Source organism: Oratosquilla oratoria, chromosome 38, assembly GCF_046742065.1.
Source record: "Oratosquilla oratoria isolate Oo_2021 chromosome 38, ASM4674206v1, whole genome shotgun sequence".
Taxonomy (NCBI): Eukaryota; Metazoa; Arthropoda; class Malacostraca; order Stomatopoda; family Squillidae; genus Oratosquilla; species Oratosquilla oratoria.
Genome location: NC_134814.1, coordinates 41,933,751 through 41,956,601, shown reverse-complemented (window position 1 = coordinate 41,956,601; position 22,851 = coordinate 41,933,751). Strand labels below are relative to the sequence as shown.

The following is a 22,851-nucleotide window of genomic DNA, read 5'->3' as shown; positions in this document are numbered from 1 at the left end:
TCCCCTCCTAATCTTCTCAATTAAAACCTTTCCAAAGGCCTTCCCAACTACATTCAACAAAATGATCCCTCTGGAACTACTACACTCACACTTGTCCCCATTTCCCTTGTAAAGTAGAACAATACAGGCATTCTCCAGTCCTCCAGTACTCTACACTCTTTTAGACAAACATTTTAAATAGCCTTACCAGCCAATCCACTATCACTGTACCTCCCTTTTTTAAACACTCCACATGACACCCATCCAACCCCAGGTGCCTTACCTGTTCTCATCATTTTAATAACTGCTTTCACCTAATCTTTCCTTATTTATCAATTTTCCTCATTCATCACTCTCATTTTCTTATTGCTTCCTACTACAACTACATTTCCCTCACATTTAGCAACTCCCTAAAACACTCTACCCATCTTCCTCTTACTACTGTCTCTTCCATTATCATCTCTCCATCTGCACCTTTAACTATTTCGTTTCTACTTGATTTGCCTCTTCTTCCTCTCTTAATTTCCTTTAAATCATCTTTTTATTATTATTGTTGTTATTACTAATATTATTATTGTTATTATCATCATTATCATTACTATTATTAATTTTATCATTATCAATATTGCCACCATTATCATCATCACCATTATCATTATCATTGAGGAGAGTTGTTGACCCCTCTGTTATTATTGCTTAGTTACTATTCACGCCACATTTGGGTGACCTTGGTAGATGCGGCTACCCAATCAGATTTAAGGAGGTTATTTTGAGAGTATTTTTTTCTAGCTCCTTCTAGTGAGGTGAGCAAAGCAGAGCCTATACAAGATTGTTCAGTCATGTAGGCTGCTTCCGAACAATGTTACTCCTTAATCCCAGTACAAGGTGACCATTGCCTCACTGTTAGCATCAGATCCCAGATGGAAGTTCCATCCAGGGCACATAAACATGTGAAAAGGGAGTCAGTATTTCTTCAGCCTGCTCCTTAGTCATCCCTTCTAATCTTGCCTCCTCATTCTGGAGCAGATGAAGTGTATAGGACTGCAAGACCTGAAAACGGGGCTTGTAACAGGAAGGAAAACCTCACTTTCAGTCTCAGCTGTATTTCTATTATTGATACACCATCACAAAAGGAAAATCAAAGCAACCACATAAAAGTGTGCATTTATTTCATTCCTACATACATAAACCACAAATGACAGCAGTATCATTTTGAAAAGACAATCACGGATAACACAAATTCCAGTCGACTCCAAACTGTATACCAAACTATACTTTCCTAATAAGTAAACTTTGAGTGTATTTCTCTTTATCTCTAAACTGCCTAGATATATATACCAGAACACAACAAGCACAATCATACAAAGTAATATTACACAGCACGTATAATGTGTATTGTCAGTCACGCAACAACACCGAGATTTTTTTGGGGAGGGAGATGGACAACAGGCTAGGCTACCTACATACTATAACACAGATAAAACATCACTTTGGGGAGTGGGAACATGTCATTTATTTTATGAGACAATCGAGCTTGTTTGCACAAAAGCACAGTTAGAATGAGAGAAATGTGGACAAACCTCCCCGCCAACAGAGGAGGTCCTCATATCCAGAATAGAAAAAAAAAAATAGATTACTAACTTCTGAACTGTAATAGATCAATTCAAAAGATGTTTTTCTTTTCTAATATCAACAAACTACGTCGCTTATTAAGGTGGGAAAGGGGGGAATCTTACCATTTTATGCCCCTCAACTCTCACATGATGCCCCGTCAACTATACTCGTACGTACAATCATATTCCTTGTTCCTTTTTTTTAACCAATATAAGAAACAGGCAGTTTGGTTAACATTCCAAAACACCAGTAGCCTTCTTAGATTCAAAATGTTGATTAGTTTTAACAATTAGGGTACAGTATCATAATACTGATTTTCTTATCAAAAGTGTTGGTCTTTGGCACATAACTTCATTATCTTTATTCAGCACAAATTTCATGCTCTGAAATCCCTAAAATTTATATATAGTGTATATATACATACATTGTACACACACACAACATGCATACATATACATACATACATGTACTAAATACATATATGAATATATATACTATATACATGTACCATACACATATACATATATAAATGTATATATACATATATATAATATATATATGCAATATATATATAAAGAAGAAAAGACAAGTAATTCGATGTTAAATATTTCCTATAAGAAAGTTGTGAATGATAATGTTAATTCAGCTATCATCCAGAAAAATGTAACAATGATAACTTGTACTGCAATGTCTATATGAACAACAATAAAAACATATCCATATGTTTTGTCTTGTATCAAGAATGTATTAGTATTATAAGCAACAGAATTACACACTTCAAGAATGAGAGAAATTGTTATTAATGTCTCAAAATAGTCAATATAATTGCTCATGCACAGATATATGCATTATTCTTCTTTATTGTATGTAAACATGCACACACATCCAATGTATATATATCATTACATATGTTCGTATGCATATACACCCATACACACATGCAAGCACACATAAGGTACATTGATGTGCACATATAAACCATATACATCATATCAAATGCACACACAACATATTCTTGAACATGAGCAAGATCTACATATAAGAGTGTGGGTGTAGGTATGAGTGGGTGTGGGTATGAGTGTGGGTATGGGTGCAGTGTATTTAGTCTGGGAGAGGTCAAGTTTAAGTTTCAGAACTGTCCACAAACTGGCCCGGGAACAAGATCATTGCATGAGTCACCAAGAATCATCATTGTGTCCAAACTGTTCCTGCTTCATTTGCCTGTTGTAACTGCTATGTGCACATATGTATGCATACACAATGTACATTCTTACAAAATACACACACAATCACATGCAGAAATGAGAAAATTGTAGTGTTCGGTCTTCCTACTTTTACAATATATTATGATCTTAGTGTTAATCGAGTACATGTTGACTGCTTAACACTTCTAATGATAAAGTATTCCTGAAACCTTTTCACCGACTGCTCTTGGGACCAAGTCTGTTTTTTTTTTTGTGAACAATAAAGCCCCACAGTACATTGAAGACTTAATCATAGGTAATGGGTTATGTCTGTCAAAGTGTGTGAAGACACCTTGCATATTATTCCATTAAGCAGAAACTTTCTTAACCTGTTTATCTTCCCATTAAGCTTGAGTGTCTGTTTACAACTGCTTTTGTATCCTTTTGCTTGTTTGAGGAATCAATGACAGTACCTCCTAGTGGTAGTCCTGCATGATGGTCAGCAGAGAGAACCATTTCCCTGTCATTCATTTTCAAAACCCATCAACCCCTTCACCTCCATTTGGAGGTACAAAGTCAAGAAACTGACAGTCTCTAGACCAGGCCTAAGATTTCTCTTTCAACTTCGTCTATTTTCTCCATCTTACACAAGAACTGATACCAGTCTTTTTTCCCTTTCTTCCTACGAAATGTTGATGGCACTGGAACAGTCTCATACAACACAATATTTACTTCCATGAAAGTTCTATGGGAAATCTCGAGACAACATAACACATAGATAAGCAGGTTTTGCATCAGGTCCAGAACCTAAGGTACTCCGATCATCAGTTTCCTATTCAACGTAACTCCTTCAGTTGATTCATTTGCATTCCTACCCATCAATCCTTCATCAATTCCAATGTCATTACTTTGATATCTCCAAATGTCTTCAGCTTTCATGCCAGTCTTAATGGAGCATCGTTTTGAAGGCCTTTTAGCTAGAAAACTAGGTCGTTTTAAACAGAATCTAAACTCGTCTATGCAAGTTTCTTTTTAATGTTCCGTTCATTTCTCTCTCAAACCTTTCCCTGGAATACTTGTCACATCAGCTTGTAGGTAAAAGTATCCTCCCATTTCCCATGAATATGAGTATGATATTCAGTCTTTTATTAGGGCAGCAGTCATTCTGCAGGAAAATCTGGACACCTGTTTATTTCTTTGCATATTCACCAAGCACTGAGGTATCATTTAACAACAATCCTTTCCTCTTACCAAGTTTAACAGTTTTATTCTCATTTATTACTCTGTGAATGACTGGTACTTGCAAGTGATAATTTTGAGAGATGTCAGACAGCCTGTGGGCAGCCTCCAAAACCTGTCAACACCATCACCATCATCTGGAGGTGCAGCCCTGAAGGGCCCAAGATTTCTATCAACTTTAATTACTTTTCCTTTATATTTTTTCAGTTTCCTTCCTACATCACAAACCAGCAACATAGAACTAGTCACACACTAATAACACAGATAACCGTCAAAAGTTTCTTCCAAGAGGTTTTTAGGACATAAGGACTTCCCACTAGATTGCAGCTGTAGATTTCCAGTTAGTAAATTTCAGTCATGATTCTTATCCTGTGATTATCCAAGATCCTCTATCTTCATTTTCTTATAGGAAAATCATATGCATATTATATTCTAATACCATGCAATACACTTCTCGTTTATCATGGGTCTCTCTGAATCCAGGTAACATTTGGTTAATTTTTGTTTTTCAATATACTTTTTTTAGTTTCTGTATTATTGCTTCCTATTATTACTTCTCAGAATCTCGTCTAATTAAGCTTTATGTACTAGGTTTCCCTGCCTATCTTTCAGCTTACAGTTTATGTATACCTCTATTGTAATTAAATGTTTTTTTATCAGTACCACTGGTTTTCCTTATTGTTGTTTTCCTTCCCTCTCAATGCCATACCCAAATTACCATATTTTATGGCATATGAGACTAACTCCCCTCCCCCCCAAAAAAAAATATATATAATTTTAGCTCCAACAATTCTACTTAGCCTATAATAAAAATTGTACTCAAGCACCATTATCTTTATTATTATCATTAGATTGGATACTTGCTGGCAGCGCAGGTTAGGGTGTCTTCTTGTGATGAACATTAAGGTGATTGCAATTTGAACCTTATTATTGGCGAGTTGAACTAAGGGCATGATTCATGAAATTCCATGCTACAAAGTCTTCTGGAAGGGACACCATCCTAGCCTCCTAACTGGCAAGTTTGTGATTTTAAACAAATAAAATTATTTATTATTACAGACCTTTTCACTTATACAAAATTCTGTATGTATTAGTGAAAACGAGTACTACTTCTGTTACTACAAGACAAAATTATAGTAACAAAATACAAGTGACATTCATTGATACTAATTGATTGATCATATCTAAATAAATTATGTCTAAACATTATCAATATCCTCGGCAATAGCAATTGTTTTTTCAAACTACGTGTTTTCATTATCTGCACTTCATGTATATTGATTCATTGCCAAGTAAAATTATTATTATTATTATTAATAACCAGCTTGAAAATGCAAGTACCAGTCATACAAAGATGCTTCTGTAAGATTTCTGCTACAGTTCATGTACTTTTTTCAATGTTTACAATGAGCTTATTACTGTAATTATGTAGGGTATTTCTGCCATGGCTGAAGTGTTTTTGTAACACTAACGTGCTTTAAAAATTACATGCTTAAATGCATTACTTTTTTTTTTACATATGCCCTGCTGAAATGGGGTGGATCTTATATGCCATAAGGTACGTTCTATTGGGACGTGATCAATTTTGCTGAAGAGCTGGTCAATTAATTGCTTCTTTCATCAGTCTTGTGAACAGATGTTAGTATAGTTACTAATACAAATTCCAGAAATTACTTCCTTATCTCTCATGTGATTCTTAAGCTCTGTCCACACAAACTTAGTGTCCACAAACAAACACAAACACTGGATTGTCTGCAAACAAATGTGGCGAGTCCATCATCACCGAACAATATTCTTGTTTGTCTGCAGATACTGTGACAATTATGTGGAGAGGGCTTTAGCAGTTGAACAGCAAAAAAGCTCCATAGATTTTGTAGCACCATACTCTCTTCTACCTGGATATCCAAGGGCACATGTTTTTCTTGTATTCAAGCATTTGTAAAGGGTGACGAGTATACAGCACTGACCGGATTGCATAAAAAGGAAATTTGTCTACCATGAAATCCCAGTCTAATAAAAAAAGAAAAAAAAAAAACTTTTTTCAGTGTTTACATCCAGCCTGAAACCTTCAACTTCTTTGTATGATGTAGGAAACACGTTGCAGTCATTTTGCTGAGTTATAACTATCTATCAGCCTATTTCCAACTTTCCACATGGAGTCCCCTATAAAGCAGTCTTGGATGATGCAACTATCCTGCCACCTCTTCTAATGGTCATTTCCCATTCCCCTTAACAGACCTTAGCAATCCTCTATTTTCATTATCTTTGAATATAATTACTCTTTACATTTCACATCTTTTGAAGTTCTCATTCCTTGAATCATCAGAAAATTAAAACTTTAGATACTGATGTTTTTGTAAATACAAATTTAGTATTACAACACTTAAAGATGGAGATTTTGCTAGAAATGTTTGAAGGAGATGTGACACTCTTAAATGTCTCCCTTAATGGTAGTTTGCTCTTTGCAGTTGTAGCACTTAAAGTACAAAGGTACATCCTTTGAAGCAACCCCTCTCCATCACAAAAAAAACTGCCTTACTTAAAACAGACACCATTTCCTTGTCCCGCAGGCACACAAGATTAGAGGAACCAACCTTCCTTGCTCCAAAACTATACAGTACCCTGATCCTCTCAAAGATTGACCAAGATTATTTGCTACCACAGCTCCCAGATGTTGCATGTATGTACAATTGTATGTATGTATAATTATATATATCTATGCATGTATGTATGTATACATTTGTGTGTATAAACATAACTGTCCTTCCATATGCATATATTTATACAAGTGATTGTTAAAGGAGAATGGAAACATTGTTCTAGAGACTAAGAACAACCAATATATTGCTCACCAAAATGCAAATGTTATTGAAGACTTCTTCACACAGAGAATACATATTAGATTAAGCAAACTTGGAACATACATAAACCATTTCTTAGTGGACTAAGAAGAAACCAAGGAATGTGCAGCTGTTTTCAGGCATGCAAGATGATTTATGAAAAACAAGATGAGTGTAGAGAATGTTGTACACATACAACACTTAAATACATTTTTGTTATTGCCCTCTGTGTACTTAAGTTCAGGAATAATGGAACAAGTACAACAGATTTTTCAGACTTTAAATACAGCTTTGTTGGTAGGAATTTTCAAATTTATGAACCAGATCTATTTATATTTATTTATTTTCTACTTTGGCTTTTTGAATAAACTAATAAACTAGGAATTCACCCAAGATTACAATGGAAGAGATTTGACCATTGGAGAACAAATAATAAGCAGGAATGATAACAATATGTAGTAAAATTATTTTCTGCTGTTTCCATCATTGATAATTAATCATTATCATAATATGCTTGTATAGACCATGATAACATAAGTGGTCCAAGTGATCAAGATTTTACAATAAACATTATGAAAAAAGTTCTTTGACATAACTTCAGATATGAAAAATGAAAAACATTTCATCTACAAATTTTGTCTCCTGATTAATATTCCTACAACGACCACCAGCAACTAGATGCATTTCCTCACTTTTCAAACAAGTTAGAAAAAAAAAATTATATTTTTTTTTCTTTTTTATAGGCGCATTTGTTTTGGTCACAGGAACTTGTGGGCGATTTAATAAATGCTCATATAAATTACTGTTAACATATTCTCTTTTGATTTCAACATCACCTTGTCATCAGGTAACTCATGGATGTAGAAATATTTTTTGGGCACGATTGATGATTAACGGTAAGAACCTTGCTCTATTAGGAAAATATATTTTTACAAAATATATACCGTATTCACCATTATAAAAAAAAAAAAAAAATGCTCATCAGGAAACAAAATTTCTTTTGGTGAACTCAAATAATGAAGAGTTTAATCTACTCCCCAATACAAGTTAAATACTCAAATTCAAACAGGAATTGTGATTACATAAATTTACTATGTCTTAATTCTTGCAATACAGCCCTGCTTGTTTTGATCTGAAGTCACATTTAAATAGATTTCTCAATATACATCATATCGCTCACTCATACCCATTTTAATTATGCAACCTCACATGATGGCAAACTTTTTCTCACATAACTGTAAAACCTAAAAGTAATCAAATGCCCTACATACCACCCTCCCTCTAGATGGTTCATAGTTCATGTCAAAAAAAGTATACCCCTTATAGCACTTACTTGCTTTCATAGCATAGCATAGCATAGCTCCCCTCCCGTATATTACAACTAGGTAAATACAACTAGGTAAATGTGTATCTTCAACTTTTTACCTACAATCCCCTTCATAACGCTAAAATACCTCCCATTCACTCTCCATTTCATCCCTACAGACCTAAACTACTTTCCAGTCTTAACCATCACAGAGATCAATAAATGACTTCGGCTCTCATTCTCCTCCCAAGCTAAAGGATCTCCCTCCTTACAGCTTCTGTGCAAAGAGGCCAGACAAAGCGAGCACGAGACTGGGCAGGAGAACGAGTGGCAGTGTGCTTGAGGATAGCCGGAGACCTGAACAAGGCATGGCTGTTAGGCGGTCGCCGAAGACTTCCATGAGGCGCATGGCTACGCCATTGGTCCAGCCAAAACCATCCTGGACTGTGTATTCTCCACCCCCACCAGAGGAACCCTGCTCATTCACGTTGTACTGAAAACAATAACAATATACATACCAATTAAACAAATTAATATACATACATATACTAAGGGCTTTTTCCCCTTACAAGGGAGGTAGCCAAAGTCAAAAGGAACAAATCCACTCGCACCCATTCCATCCTCACATACTCCACACCCATTCAATCCCCTTCCTCCCTCTTATCTTGGCTCCTCCTGGATGACAGGTCATCCCTGCATCTTGCCCACTGCCCTGGGTCAGAAGCAATGTAGTGAGACACAGCACATCCATAGCAAAGCCGCTTCATTTAATCAGCAACCCCCGCTCTCTGTCCCCTCATGCAGAAAAAGAGAAGACAGGGAGAAATCTCTTCAGGTTACATCAAAATATCATTCACACATACTCCCTAACCCCCCATACCCCATTCACTCCCTTCCATGCATACTGACAACATACCATTCAACAGTATGGCTTTCAACCATTTTATTGTTGAAAGCATAGAAAAATTATAATTTCATTGGTGAGACGACCAATACAATAGTTACACCACTAAACAACTTAATTCTAGTCCATATTGAATATAACTGGGGAAAAAACTCCAAAGCCCATTAAATAAAACATCCAGTAATACCATACCATACCATTTGGTATTACTGGATGTTGTTTAATGGGCTTTAGAGTTTTTTCCCCAGTTATATTCAATATGGGCTAGAATTAAGTTGTTAAGTGGTGCAACTATTGGTTGTCTCACCAATTAAATTATAATAACCAAAATAAATGTAAAATATGATCTTTACATCCAAAGCGGTAGTTCTAACCTTTCCAATACAGCTGCTTACTTCAACAAATCAATCCCTTGCCACCACTCACCCTCCTGCCACCCTTAGCATTCCTTGAACATCTCATTTTACTTTTGCCCATATTCACTTCCCACCATCCCCAAGCTTCTGTCCAACAATTCCATTAACTTCTTTTACCACACCATCCATGTATATGCTAAACAACAATGGCAACAATGTACAGCCCTGATTCAGCCTCACACTTACCTCAATCCATTCATTAATCCTGATCCTCATATATGACCTACTAATCTTGGATGAAAAATTAACTTAACATATTTTTACCTATCTCCATACGTTTACAACACTCCCAAAAAGTCTCCACCAACCAAGTATATGTTTTCATGTCCATGAAAGCCCCAAAAACATCACACATACCTTCTGACAAATATTTTTCACATACTTGCCTTACTAAGAAAAAACATAAGTACCCTCTTCCTCTCTTAAACCCACACTGCTCTTTCTCAATTACTGTTCCCCTCCTCATCCTCTCCATTACCAAAGGTTCATACATCTTTCCCACCAAAGTCAACAGACCGATCCCTCAAACTATATCTATACTTGTCTCCCTTTCCCTTGTATAGTGGAACTATACATGCACTCCTCAAATCTACTAGTATTTTTCTTCCGAGATCCACATTAAACAATCTCACCAACCATTTCACTATAACTACACCTTTTCTCAGACATTCCACACGACAACCATCCAATATGGATGCCTCTCTAGCTTTCATCTTTCAAAATTATTTGTACCTCTTCTTATTCTAAATATTTGTCATTCTATTTTCCCAAATACTATACATTAGGGGCATCATCTAGCTGACAAACAAGTCTTAACCACTCGGCTGAAACATGGCATTACTCGTACCAAGAACACAATCCTAATGTACATCTTTGTTGGTGTTAAACCCATCAAATTACATTTGCTCCTCACCTTCTCATACATGGCATGGGGATCAGAACTGTCATAAGCCATGAAATTGGTGTGGATCCACTTCTGTGCCAGATCATAAGCGAGTCTATCTGCATCGTGGTGGATGTTCCTGGCCTTATATAGACCCATGATAATCAGATGCTGCAAGGGGGCCCAGGCATTGGGGAAGTCCCACTGCTGCCCACTGTCTGACAAAGATGTGGGTACACCTCTGGAAGTAAAAACATATAAATTAAATAATTTCTTCAGCATATGATACCTTCTATTGGTTTATACTTCTACAAGGACATCAAGGGGTCCATGAGAACTGTAAGTACTGATGTGGACATTTGGACTGACCTGGAGCTATACAAGTTTTTATAATGTACCAAAGGACCTTCCCCATAATACAGGGATTGGCAGTCAAAGCTCATGCACATAAACAAAACTCACTCAACCAATTTTCCCATCTCAGCTACCTTGGGAAGGTAGGGTCCCCTGTCCCTCACCACATTGCTTGGGTCAAAAGTAATGTAGCAAAGCACATTTCATACATAGGTCATGACTGCCATTGCTGGCTTGTTTCCACTGTTTCACTGTACGGCAAAACCCCTTCTTCCTAATCCACTCAAAAATAAATTATGAAACAAATGGGGATAACATCCCTTCACGCCACTTCATTTCTTTAATCATTCATAATCTCATCCTTCATACCTCCATTTACACTCACTTCTCTGCTCAACAGACATATATGCATCCGAAGGCCCCTCCATTTTATTCTAGTTCTTCAAGACTACTCCATCCATTTCTTATCTTTGCCAGTTTTTCTTTACCTATTCTTTCTACATGTAGGGGGAAAAGTCTTTGGTATATGTATGTATGTATGTATGTATGTATGATGTTCTACATATCCAAAATTCTTCACCACTATTCTACTTTATCAAAAACATTTCTTCCCAATCTGTTCATCCTTCACACGTCCCAGTATCCCTTCTTGTAACACCTACACTTCTCGCTACAGTATCTATCACTTCTAGTCACAGGAAATCCACTTACCCAACATAATTAGTGGTGACATTCACTTTCTTTAAGTACTGGATGACTTTATCAATTGTGTGAGCTCTTACTCTGTCTTTTTCATGTCCATAACACTCACTCCAAATAGGGTGGATATTAGACAAGTAGAAGTACCTGAAAATAAGATAAAAATGAGGATGCAACACCAATCATCATATACTGTACATATGATTTAAAAATGTGTGAAGAGCCACTGGGAAATAAAACATATGAAAGACCAAACATTTTCATCTATCGAAACATGTTCAAGGTAGCCTGAAAATGTCAATCAAGACATCTTCAGGGTAGCCTGAAGAGGTCTTAATAGACAAAAGTTTGGTCTTCCTTCTGTTTTGTTTCCCAGTTGTTCTACACACAAAAAATAAGAGAGTTTATTCTAAGAGGCACTTAGCTCAGTCTGAACCCAGAGAGCCAAGTAAGATGCAACCACAAAAAACAGTTCTCCCTGCCTACAATTTGGTCTCAAATACTGCTCGTCAAGTACATGTAGTCTGCCCACTTCCAAGGTCAGGGTAGAAGCTATGAAATCTCCGAAATCCAATTTTCAACCAAAGATTAGTCCGGGTAAAGGCTGGGACAGTACTGACTCTCTAAATGCCAATAGAGTTCTTTCTCGCCAAACAACAGGCCCCAGCCATAGCATGAGCACACATGCATGCTGGGGTGTAGATGACATTTTAAATTACTATCTTGATTTGTTGTGGCTTCCCAGGAGCAGAACAAAACTGTTAGAACGAAATTACCAATTTTTTTTCCGCAAAAATATAAAGAAAGACCCAGAGACTGCTGTCAGCCACCATGTAGGTGTGGTCTTTGTCAGTAAATCTGGAGACAATAACCATCATTATAAACGCACAGCTTGACACATACCTCCTCCTCTGCTGTGTGTTCAGATCGAAGTCATACCAAGTACCATCCTCGTCATCCCAGAATAGCGCCATCGTCTCGTTCTTCGTGTCTGCCAAGTTGCTGTACTCCATCGACTTCGACTGCTTGCCGAGTCTTCGGTAAAATCCGCTCAGGATGCGCGCATTCATGCACAGTAGACTGTTCAGGTCCACAGGCAAAATCGAAGTCACGTTCAAGTCTTTCAAACTTCCTGTACAAGTAAATACAAATTTTTTTAAATGGCATCTTCTAGGCTAAACTGATTAGTAACCCTACCTCAATGCTCCATTTAACTTTATTGTAAGCCTAAGGCACACCAAATATATTTCTTCAATGGGGTAGCTAGGCATAGAGCTATATAGATAAACATAGGAGGAAGGGGAAAAAGAGAAGAGAAAAAGAGAGTGGGAGAGGGAGAAGGGTAAAACAGAAGGTGAGAGAGGGAAAAAAGAAGGTGAGAGAGGGAGAAGGGTAAAACAGAAGGTGAGAGAGGGAGAAGGGTAAAACAGAAGGTGAGAGAGGGAGAAGGGTAAAACAGAAGGTGAGAGAGGGAGAAGGGTAAAACAGAAGGTGAGAGAGGGAGAAGGGTAAAACAGAAGGTGAGAGAGGGAGAAGGGTAAAACAGAAGGTGAGAGAGGGAGAAGGGTAAAACAGAAGGTGAGAGAGGGAGAAGGGTAAAACAGAAGGTGAGAGAGGGAGAAGGGTAAAACAGAAGGTGAGAGAGGGAGAAGGGTAAAACAGAAGGTGAGAGAGGGAGAAGGGTAAAACAGAAGGTGAGAGAGGGAGAAGGGTAAAACAGAAGGTGAGAGAGGGAGAAGGGTAAAACAGAAGGTGAGAGAGGGAGAAGGGTAAAACAGAAGGTGAGAGAGGGAGAAGGGTAAAACAGAAGGTGAGAGAGGGAGAAGGGTAAAACAGAAGGTGAGAGAGGGAGAAGGGTAAAACAGAAGGTGAGAGAGGGAGAAGGGTAAAACAGAAGGTGAGAGGGAGAAGGGTAAAACAGAAGGTGAGAGAGGGAGAAGGGTAAAACAGAAGGTGAGAGAGGGAAAAAAGAAGGTGAGAGGGAAAAAAGATAAGGTGAGAGGGAAAAAAGATAAGGTGAGAGGGAAAAAAGATAAGGTGAGAGGGAAAAAAGATAAGGTGAGAGGGAAAAAAGATAAGGTGAGAGGGAAAAAAGATAAGGTGAGAGGGAAAAAAGATAAGGTGAGAGGGAAAAAAGATAAGGTGAGAGGGAAAAAAGATAAGGTGAGAGGGAAAAAAGATAAGGTGAGAGGGAAAAAAGATAAGGTGAGAGGGAAAAAAGATAAGGTGAGAGGGAAAAAAGATAAGGTGAGAGGGAAAAAAGATAAGGTGAGAGGGAAAAAAGATAAGGTGAGAGGGAAAAAAGATAAGGTGAGAGGGAAAAAAGATAAGGTGAGAGGGAAAAAAGATAAGGTGAGAGGGAAAAAAGATAAGGTGAGAGGGAAAAAAGATAAGGTGAGAGGGAAAAAAGATAAGGTGAGAGGGAAAAAAGATAAGGTGAGAGGGAAAAAAGATAAGGTGAGAGGGAAAAAAAGATAAGGTGAGAGGGAAAAAAGATAAGGTGAGAGGGAAAAAAGATAAGGTGAGAGGGAAAAAAGATAAGGTGAGAGGGAAAAAAGATAAGGTGAGAGGGAAAAAAGATAAGGTGAGAGGGAAAAAAGATAAGGTGAGAGGGAAAAAAGATAAGGTGAGAGGGAAAAAAGATAAGGTGAGAGGGAAAAAAGATAAGGTGAGAGGGAAAAAAGATAAGGTGAGAGGGAAAAAAGATAAGGTGAGAGGGAAAAAAGATAAGGTGAGAGGGAAAAAAGATAAGGTGAGAGGGAAAAAAGATAAGGTGAGAGGGAAAAAAGATAAGGTGAGAGGGAAAAAAGATAAGGTGAGAGGGAAAAAAGATAAGGTGAGAGGGAAAAAAGATAAGGTGAGAGGGAAAAAAGATAAGGTGAGAGGGAAAAAAGATAAGGTGAGAGGGAAAAAAGATAAGGTGAGAGGGAAAAAGATAAGGTGAGAGGGAAAAAAGATGTGAGAGGGAAAAAAGATAAGGGGAGAGGGAAAAAAGATAAGGGGAGAGGGAAAAAGATAAGGGGGAGAGGGAAAAAAGATAAGGGGAGAGGGAAAAAAGATAAGGGGAGAGGGAAAAAAGATAAGGGGAGAGGGAAAAAAGATAAGGGGAGAGGGAAAAAAAGATAAGGGGAGAGGGAAAAAAGATAAGGTGAGAGGGAAAAAAGATAAGGTGAGAGGGAAAAAAGATAAGGTGAGAGGGAAAAAAGATAAGGTGAGAGGGAAAAAAAGATAAGGTGAGAGGGAAAAAAGATAAGGTGAGAGGGAAAAAAGATAAGGTGAGAGGGAAAAAAGATAAGGTGAGAGGGAAAAAAGATAAGGTGAGAGGGAAAAAAGATAAGGTGAGAGAGGGAAAAAAGATAAGGTGAGAGGGAAAAAAGATAAGGTGAGAGGGAAAAAAAGATAAGGTGAGAGGGAAAAAAGATAAGGTGAGAGGGAAAAAAGATAAGGTGAGAGGGAAAAAAGATAAGGTGAGAGGGAAAAAAGATAAGGTGAGAGGGAAAAAAAGATAAGGTGAGAGGAAAAAAGATAAGGTGAGAGGGAAAAAAAGATAAGGTGAGAGGGAAAAAAGATAAGGTGAGAGGGAAAAAAGATAAGGTGAGAGGGAAAAAAGATAAGGTGAGAGGGAAAAAAGATAAGGTGAGAGGGAAAAAAGATAAGGTGAGAGGGAAAAAAAGATAAGGTGAGAGGGAAAAAAGATAAGGTGAGAGGGAAAAAAGATAAGGTGAGAGGGAAAAAAGATAAGGTGAGAGGGAAAAAAAGATAAGGTGAGAGGGAAAAAAGATAAGGTGAGAGGGAAAAAAGATAAGGTGAGAGGGAAAAAAGATAAGGTGAGAGGGAAAAAAGATAAGGTGAGAGGGAAAAAAGATAAGGTGAGAGGGGAAAAAAGATAAGGTGAGAGGGAAAAAAGATAAGGTGAGAGGGAAAAAAGATAAGGTGAGAGGGAAAAAAAGATAAGGTGAGAGGGAAAAAAGATAAGGTGAGAGGGAAAAAAGATAAGGTGAGAGGGAAAAAAGATAAGGTGAGAGGGAAAAAAGATAAGGTGAGAGGGAAAAAAAAGATAAGGTGAGAGGGAAAAAAGATAAGGTGAGAGGGAAAAAAGATAAGGTGAGAGGGAAAAAAGATAAGGTGAGAGGGAAAAAAGATAAGGTGAGAGGGAAAAAAGATAAGGTGAGAGGGAAAAAAGATAAGGTGAGAGGGAAAAAAAGATAAGGTGAGAGGGAAAAAAGATAAGGTGAGAGGGAAAAAAAAGATAAGGTGAGAGGGAAAAAAAAGATAAGGTGAGAGGGAAAAAAGATAAGGTGAGAGGGAAAAAAGATAAGGTGAGAGGAAAAAAAGATAAGGTGAGAGGGAAAAAAGATAAGGTGAGAGGGAAAAAAAGATAAGGTGAGAGGGAAAAAAGATAAGGTGAGAGGGAAAAAAGATAAGGTGAGAGGGAAAAAAGATAAGGTGAGAGGGAAAAAAAGATAAGGTGAGAGGGAAAAAAGATAAGGTGAGAGGGAAAAAGATAAGGTGAGAGGGAAAAAAGATAAGGTGAGAGGGAAAAAAGATAAGGTGAGAGGGAAAAAAGATAAGGTGAGAGGGAAAAAAGATAAGGTGAGAGGGAAAAAAGATAAGGTGAGAGGGAAAAAAGATAAGGTGAGAGGGAAAAAAGATAAGGGGAGAGGGAAAAAAAGATAAGGGGAGAGGGAAAAAAGATAAGGGGAGAGGGAAAAAAGATAAGGGGAGAGGGAAAAAAAGATAAGGGGAGAGGGAAAAAAAGATAAGGTGAGAGGGAAAAAAGATAAGGTGAGAGGGAAAAAAGATAAGGTGAGAGGGAAAAAAGATAAGGTGAGAGGGAAAAAAGATAAGGTGAGAGGGAAAAAAAGATAAGGTGAGAGGGAAAAAAGATAAGGTGAGAGGGAAAAAAGATAAGGTGAGAGGGAAAAAGATAAGGTGAGAGGGAAAAAAGATAAGGTGAGAGGGAAAAAAGATAAGGTGAGAGGGAAAAAAAGATAAGGTGAGAGGGAAAAAAGATAAGTGAGAGGGAAAAAGAAGGTGAGAGGGGAAAAAAGATAAGGTGAGAGGGAAAAAAAGATAAGGTGAGAGGGAAAAAAGATAAGGTGAGAGGGAAAAAAGATAAGGTGAGAGGGAAAAAAGATAAGGTGAGAGGGAAAAAAGATAAGGTGAGAGGGAAAAAAGATAAGGTGAGAGGGAAAAAAGATAAGGTGAGAGGGAAAAAAAGATAAGGTGAGAGGGAAAAAAGATAAGGTGAGAGGGAAAAAAGATAAGGTGAGAGGGAAAAAAGATAAGGTGAGAGGGAAAAAAGATAAGGTGAGAGGGAAAAAAGATAAGGTGAGAGGGAAAAAAGATAAGGTGAGAGGGAAAAAAGATAAGGTGAGAGGGAAAAAAGATAAGGTGAGAGGGAAAAAAGATAAGGTGAGAGGGAAAAAAGATAAGGTGAGAGGGAAAAAAAGATAAGGTGAGAGGGAAAAAAGATAAGGTGAGAGGGAAAAAAAGATAAGGTGAGAGGGAAAAAAGATAAGGTGAGAGGGAAAAAAAGATAAGGTGAGAGGGAAAAAAGATAAGGTGAGAGGGAAAAAAGATAAGGTGAGAGGGAAAAAAGATAAGGTGAGAGGGAAAAAAGATAAGGTGAGAGGGAAAAAAAAGATAAGGTGAGAGGGAAAAAAGATAAGGTGAGAGGGAAAAAAGATAAGGCGAGAGGGAAAAAAGATAAGGCGAGAGGGAAAAAAAGATAAGGCGAGAGGGAAAAAAAGATAAGGCGAGAGGGAAAAAGATAAGGCGAGAGGGAAAAAAAGATAAGGCGAGAGGGAAAAAAAGATAAGGCGAGAGGGAAAAAAAGATAAGGCGAGAGGGAAAAAAAGATAAGGCGAGAGGGAAAAAAGATAAGGCGAGAGGGAAAAAAGATAAGGCGAGAGGGAAAAAAGATAAGGCGAGAGGGAAAAAAGATAAGGCGAGAGGGAAAAAAGATAAGGCGAGAGGGAAAAAAGATAAGGCGAGAGGGAAAAAAGATAAGGCGAGAGGGAAAAAAGATAAGGCGAGAGGGAAAAAAAAGATAAGGCGAGAGGGAAAAAAGATAAGGCGAGAGGGAAAAAAGATAAGGCGAGAGGGAAAAAAGATAAGGCGAGAGGGAAAAAAAGATAAGGCGAGAGGGAAAAAAGATAAGGCGAGAGGGAAAAAAGATAAGGCGAGAGGGAAAAAAGATAAGGCGAGAGGGAAAAAAGATAAGGCGAGAGGGAAAAAAGATAAGGCGAGAGGGAAAAAAGATAAGGCGAGAGGGAAAAAAGATAAGGTGAGAGGGAAAAAAGATAAGGTGAGAGGGAAAAAAGATAAGGCGAGAGGGAAAAAAGATAAGGTGAGAGGGAAAAAAGATAAGGTGAGAGGGAAAAAAGATAAGGTGAGAGGGAAAAAAAAGATAAGGTGAGAGGGAAAAAAGATAAGGTGAGAGGGAAAAAAGATAAGGTGAGAGGGAAAAAAGATAAGGTGAGAGGGAAAAAAGATAAGGTGAGAGGGGAAAAAGAGGGTGAGAGGGGAAAAAGAGGGTGAGAGGGGAAAAAGAGGGTGAGAGGGGAAAAAGAGGGTGAGAGGGGAAAAAGAGGGTGAGAGGGGAAAAAGAGGGTGAGAGGGGAAAAAGAGGGTGAGAGGGGAGAAAGAGGGTGAGAGGGGAAAAGAGAGGGTGAGAGGGAAAAAAGAAGGTGAGAGGGAAAAAAGATAAGGTGAGAGGGGGGAAAATATAAGGTGAGAGGAAAAAAAAAATATGAAAAAAGAGAAGATGAGGAAAAAAGAGGAGAGGGAAAAAAGAGAAGGGGACAAACAGAAGGGAAAAAAGATGGGGGCAGAGAAATGGGAAAAAAGAGAAGGTAACAGAGAGGACAAAAAAAGGGGACCGAAAGGAAAAAGATAGATAGAGAGAGAGAGAGAGAGAGAAGGAAAAAGGAGAAGAGAAGGAAAAAGGAGAAGAGAAGGGGAGAAGGTGGGAAAGAAGGGGAAAAGTGGAGAGTGAAAAAGGGAAAAGGAGAAGGGGAGAGATAGAAGGGAGAAAGAAAAGGAGAGATAGAAGAGAAAAAGACAAGAGAGAAGGGGGAGAGAAAGACAAGGAGACACACAGAGACAAGGGGGAGACAGAGAGAAGGGGGAGAGTGAGAGAAGGGGGAGAGAGAGAAGGGGGGAGAGAGAGAGAAGGGGGAGAGAGAGAGAGAAGGGGGAGAGAAAGAAGGGGAGAGGGGGAGAGAGAGGAGGGGGAGAGAGAGAGAAAGGGGCGAGAGAGATAGAGAGAAGGGGCGAGAGAGAGAAGGGGCGAGAGAGAGAAGGGGCGAGAGAGAGAAGGTGGCGAGAGAGAGAAGGGGGCGAGAGAAAGTGAAAAGAAGGGGAGAGATAGAAGGGTGAAAGGGGAGAGATAGAAGGGAAAAAGAGAGAAGGGGGATGGAGGGGGAGAGAGAGGAGATAGAGGAGAGAAAGAGGGGAGGAGAGAAAGGGGAGAGAGAGAAAGGGGAGAGAGAGAAAGGGGAGAGAGAGAGAGAGAGAGAGGGGGGGAGAAGGGGGAGGAGAGAAAAAGGGAGAGGGAGAGAGAGAGAGAGAGAGAGAGAGAGAGAGAGAGAGAGAGAGAGAGGGGGGGGTAAGGAGGAGGAGAGACGAAATGGATGAGAGGAGGGAGACAGATGAGAGAGCGAAAAGGCGAGAGCGAGAGAGGAGGGAGGAAAAGAGGGAGCGAAAGAGAAAGAGCGAGAAAGACAACGAGAGCGAAGACGAGAGAGGAGGAGGAGGGCGCAAGAGAAAGACCGAGAGCTAGAGAGAAAGAAAGAAAAAGCGAGAGCGAAAGAGACGGAAAGAGCGAGAAAGAGGTGGAGGTAGACAGACAGAGGGGGGAGAGGGAGAAAGCGAAGGAGTGAGAAGGAATGATGAGAGAATGAGGAAGAGAGGAGAGGGACAAGGGGGGAGCGAGAGAAAGGTGAGAAAGAGGAGGGAGAAATGAGAAAGACGTGGGGAGAGATGAAAGCGAGAGAGAAGCAGAGAAAAAAGAGATGGTGAGAGAGAAGGAGAGAGGGAGAAGAAGAGAGAAGAGAGTGGGGGAGAAGGGGGGAGAAGGAGGGGGAGAAGGAGAGAGAGGGGGGAGAGAGAGATAGGAAATATAGAGAGGAGAGACAAAAGGAGAGCAAGAAGGAGAGAGAAGAGGAAAGACAGTGAGAGAGAATAGAAGAGAATGAGAGGAGAGAGAGAAGGAGTAAGAGAAGAGAGGAGCGAGAGAAGAGAGGAGCGAGAGAAGAGAGGAGCGAGAAAAGAAAGAGAGGAAAGAGAAGACAGAGGGAGAGAGAGAAGAGAAAGGAGAGAAAGATGAGAGGAGGAAGAGAGAGGAGAGATACGAGAAAGCGAGAGCAAGAAAGAAAGAGAACGAAGAGAGCGAGAAAGGAGGAGAGCGCAAAAGAAAGAGCGAGAGCTAGAGATAGCCAGAAAAAGCGAGAGCGAGGGAATGAGCAAGAAAGAGAAAAAGCGAGAGAGAGGAAAAGAGCGAAAGAGGTAGAGAGATTGAGAGAGGAGGAGAGAGAATGAGAGAAGGAGAAAGAGCGGAGTGAAGAGAGAACGACTGAGAGGAGAGAGAGAATAGAGAACGAGAGAAAGCGAGAGAGAGAAAGAGCGAGAGTGAAGGAGAGCGCGAGAATGCAAATGAGAGCGAGAGCTAGAGAGAAAGATGGCGAGAAAGCGAGAAAGAAAAAGCGAGAGCGAGAGAGCATGAGAGAAGAGAAAAAAAATGAAGGGGTGAGAGTAGGAATGAAGAGAGAATGAGGGGGAGAGGAGAGAGAGAAAACAAAGAGGTGGCGGCGAGAGGGGAGTGGAGAGAGAGAGAGGGGAGTAGAGAGAAGAGAATGCGAGAGAGACAAGGGGAGAGAGAGTGCAAGATAAAGAGGAGTGAGAAGGGGAGAAAGAAAGAGGAGGTAGGGAGAAAAGACAGAGGGAGAAAGGAGAGAGAGAGAGAGAGAGAGAGAGAGAGAGAGAGAGAGAGAGAAGGGGAGAGAGAAAGAAAGGAGGTAGTGAGAAAGGAAAGTGGGAGAAAGGAGAGAGATAGAGAGGGGAGAGAGAGAGAGAGAGAGAGAGCGTGGGGAGAGAGGAGACACAAACAGATGGTGAGAAAAGGAGAGAGGGAGAAGCAAAGAGAGAGATAGGAGAGAGAGATAGGGGAGGAGAGAAAGTGAGAGAATGAAGAGAGATATTGAAAGGGAGAGGGAGCGGGGGAGGAGACAGAATGAGAAGGAAAGAGGAGTAGGGAGAGAAAAAAGTAGAGAGAGGAGGGAGAGAGAAAGGTGAGAGTATAGATAGAAAGGAGAGAGAAAGGGAAGAAAGAGAAAGAAGTAGAGAGAAAGATAGGAAAGATAGAGAGACAAAAGGAGAGTGAGAAGGAGAGAGAAGGGGAAAGACACAGGGAGAGAGAAAAGGATAGAAGACAGAAGAGAGCAGAGCACAGAGAGAGAGAGAGGGAGAAAGGAGAGAAAGAGCGAGCAAAAGAGAAAGCGAGCGAGTAAAAGAAAGCGAGAGAGTAAGAGGGAGAGAGAAAGAGAGATAGAGAGAGGGGGGTGAGGGAGAGAAAGAGACGGGGGAGAGAGAGACAGGAGAAAGAAAGCGAGAGCGAGCTAGAGAGGGCGAGAAAGCGAGAGCGAAAAAAAGAAAGAATGAGGTAAAGAGAGCGAGAGAGATAGCGAAAGAGACGAGACAGAGAAGAGAGGAGAGGAGAGAGAGCAACAGGGGAGAGAGAGAGCAAGAGAAGTGAGAATACGGTGGAGAGAGAGAGAGAATGAGAGGGCAGAGGAGTGAGAGAAGAGAGCAGGAGTGAGAGAAGAGAGCGGGAGAGAGAGAGGAGAGAGAAGACAGAGAGACAGAGAAGACAGAGACAGAAGAGAGAAGAAAGGAGGGAGGAAGGAGTGAGAAAGAGTAAAAGAGAGCGAGCAAAAGAGAAAGCGAGCGAGTAAAAGAAAGCGAGAGAGAGAGAGAGAGAGAGAAGGAGGGAGAGAGAGAGAGAGAGAGAAGGAGGGAGAGAGAGAGAGAGAGAGAAGAAAGGAGGGAGAGAGGGAGTAAGAGAAAGATTAGAAGAGCGAGAAAAAGAGAAACCGAACGAATAAGAGAGAGAGAGAGGGATGGAGATGCGAGAGAGAGGAGATGCGAGAGAGAGAGGCGAGAGAGAAAGGAGAGAGAAAGGAGGGAGAGAGAAAGGAGAGAGAGAAAAAGGAGAGAGAAAAAGGAGAGAGAAAAAGGAGAGAGAGAAAAAGGAGAGAGAGAGAAAGGAGAGAGAGAAAAAGGAGAGAGAGAAAAAGGAGAGAGAGAAAAAGGAGAGAGAAAGGAGAAAGGAGAAAAGAGAGGAGAAAGGAGAAAGGAAAGGGGAGAGAGAAAGGAGAAAGGAAAGGAGAGAGAGAAAAGAGAAAAGAGAGAGGAGAGAGAAAGGAGAGGAGAGAGAGAAAGGAGAGAGAAAGATAGAGAGAGAGAGAGAGAGACGGTGGGAGATGAGAGATGAGGGAGAGATGACACTGAAAGCGAGAGCTAGAGAGGGCGAGAAAGAGCGAGAAAGAGTGAAAGAGCGAAAGAGCGAGAGCGAGAAAGAGAAAGAATAAGAGGTAAGGAAAGCGAGAGAGAGACGAGACAGACAGAAAGAAGATAGGAGAGAGGGGAAGAGGCGAGACAGAGAGAGAGCAAGAGAGAAAGCGAGAGAGTAAGAGGGATAGCGACACACAGAGAGAGAGAGAGAGAGAGAGAGAGAGAGAGAGAGAGAGAGAGAGAGAGAGCGAGGGGAGAGAGAGAGAGGGAGGGGAGAGAGAGAGAGGGAGGGGAGAGAGAGAGATAGAAGAGAATGAATAGAGGAGATGGGAGAAAAAAGAAAGAGGGGGATGAGAGAGATGAGAGAACAGAGGGAGTGAGGAGAGAGAGGAGAGACGAGAGAAAGAGCAAGAGTGAGCGGGCAAGAAAACGAGGAAGAGAGAGAGAGAAGTGGAGAGAGAGAAAGAAGGGGGAGTGAGTGAGAGACAGAGAGAGGGGGAGAGGGAGAGAGAGAGAGAGAGGAAGAGATGAGAGAGAAATCGAGAGCGAGAAAGAGCGAGAGAGCGAAAGCTAGTGAGAAAGAGGGCGAGAAAGAATGAGAGGTAAAGAATGAGAGGTAAAGACAGCGAGAGAAAGATAGCGAAAGAGCGAGAGAGACAGTGAAAGAGGGAGCGAGAAAGAGCAAGAGCAAGAGAGGAAGAGAGTGAGAGAGGAAGACCGAAAGATTACGAGAAAGCGAAGGAGAAAAAAGAGCAAGAGAGCTAGAGAGAGAAGAGCTAGAGAGAGAAGAGCGAGAGAGAAGAGCGAGCGAGAGGGGAGAGCGAGCGAGAGGGGAGAGCGAGCGAGAGGGGAGAGCGAGCGAGAGGGGAGAGCGAGCGAGAGAGGAGAGCGAGCGAGAGAGGAGAGCGAGCGAGAGAG

General features: G+C 40.2%; 1 protein-coding gene across 1 annotated transcript in view; it reads right to left on the bottom strand.

Moving 5' to 3' along the window:
• Positions 1 to 1,131: 1,131 nt before the first annotated feature.
• The window catches only part of LOC143020061 (trehalase-like), a 217,356-nt gene continuing 195,636 nt past the window's right edge, over positions 1,132 to 22,851 (bottom strand). The window contains exons 9-12 of the mRNA XM_076176237.1: positions 12,322 to 12,550; positions 11,431 to 11,565; positions 10,396 to 10,606; positions 1,132 to 8,655 (exon numbers count right to left, since the gene is read on the bottom strand). Of these exons, the coding sequence (XP_076032352.1) occupies positions 8,431 to 8,655; positions 10,396 to 10,606; positions 11,431 to 11,565; positions 12,322 to 12,550 (800 nt within the window). The 3' untranslated portion in view covers positions 1,132 to 8,430. The remainder of the gene's footprint in view (positions 8,656 to 10,395; positions 10,607 to 11,430; positions 11,566 to 12,321; positions 12,551 to 22,851) is intronic.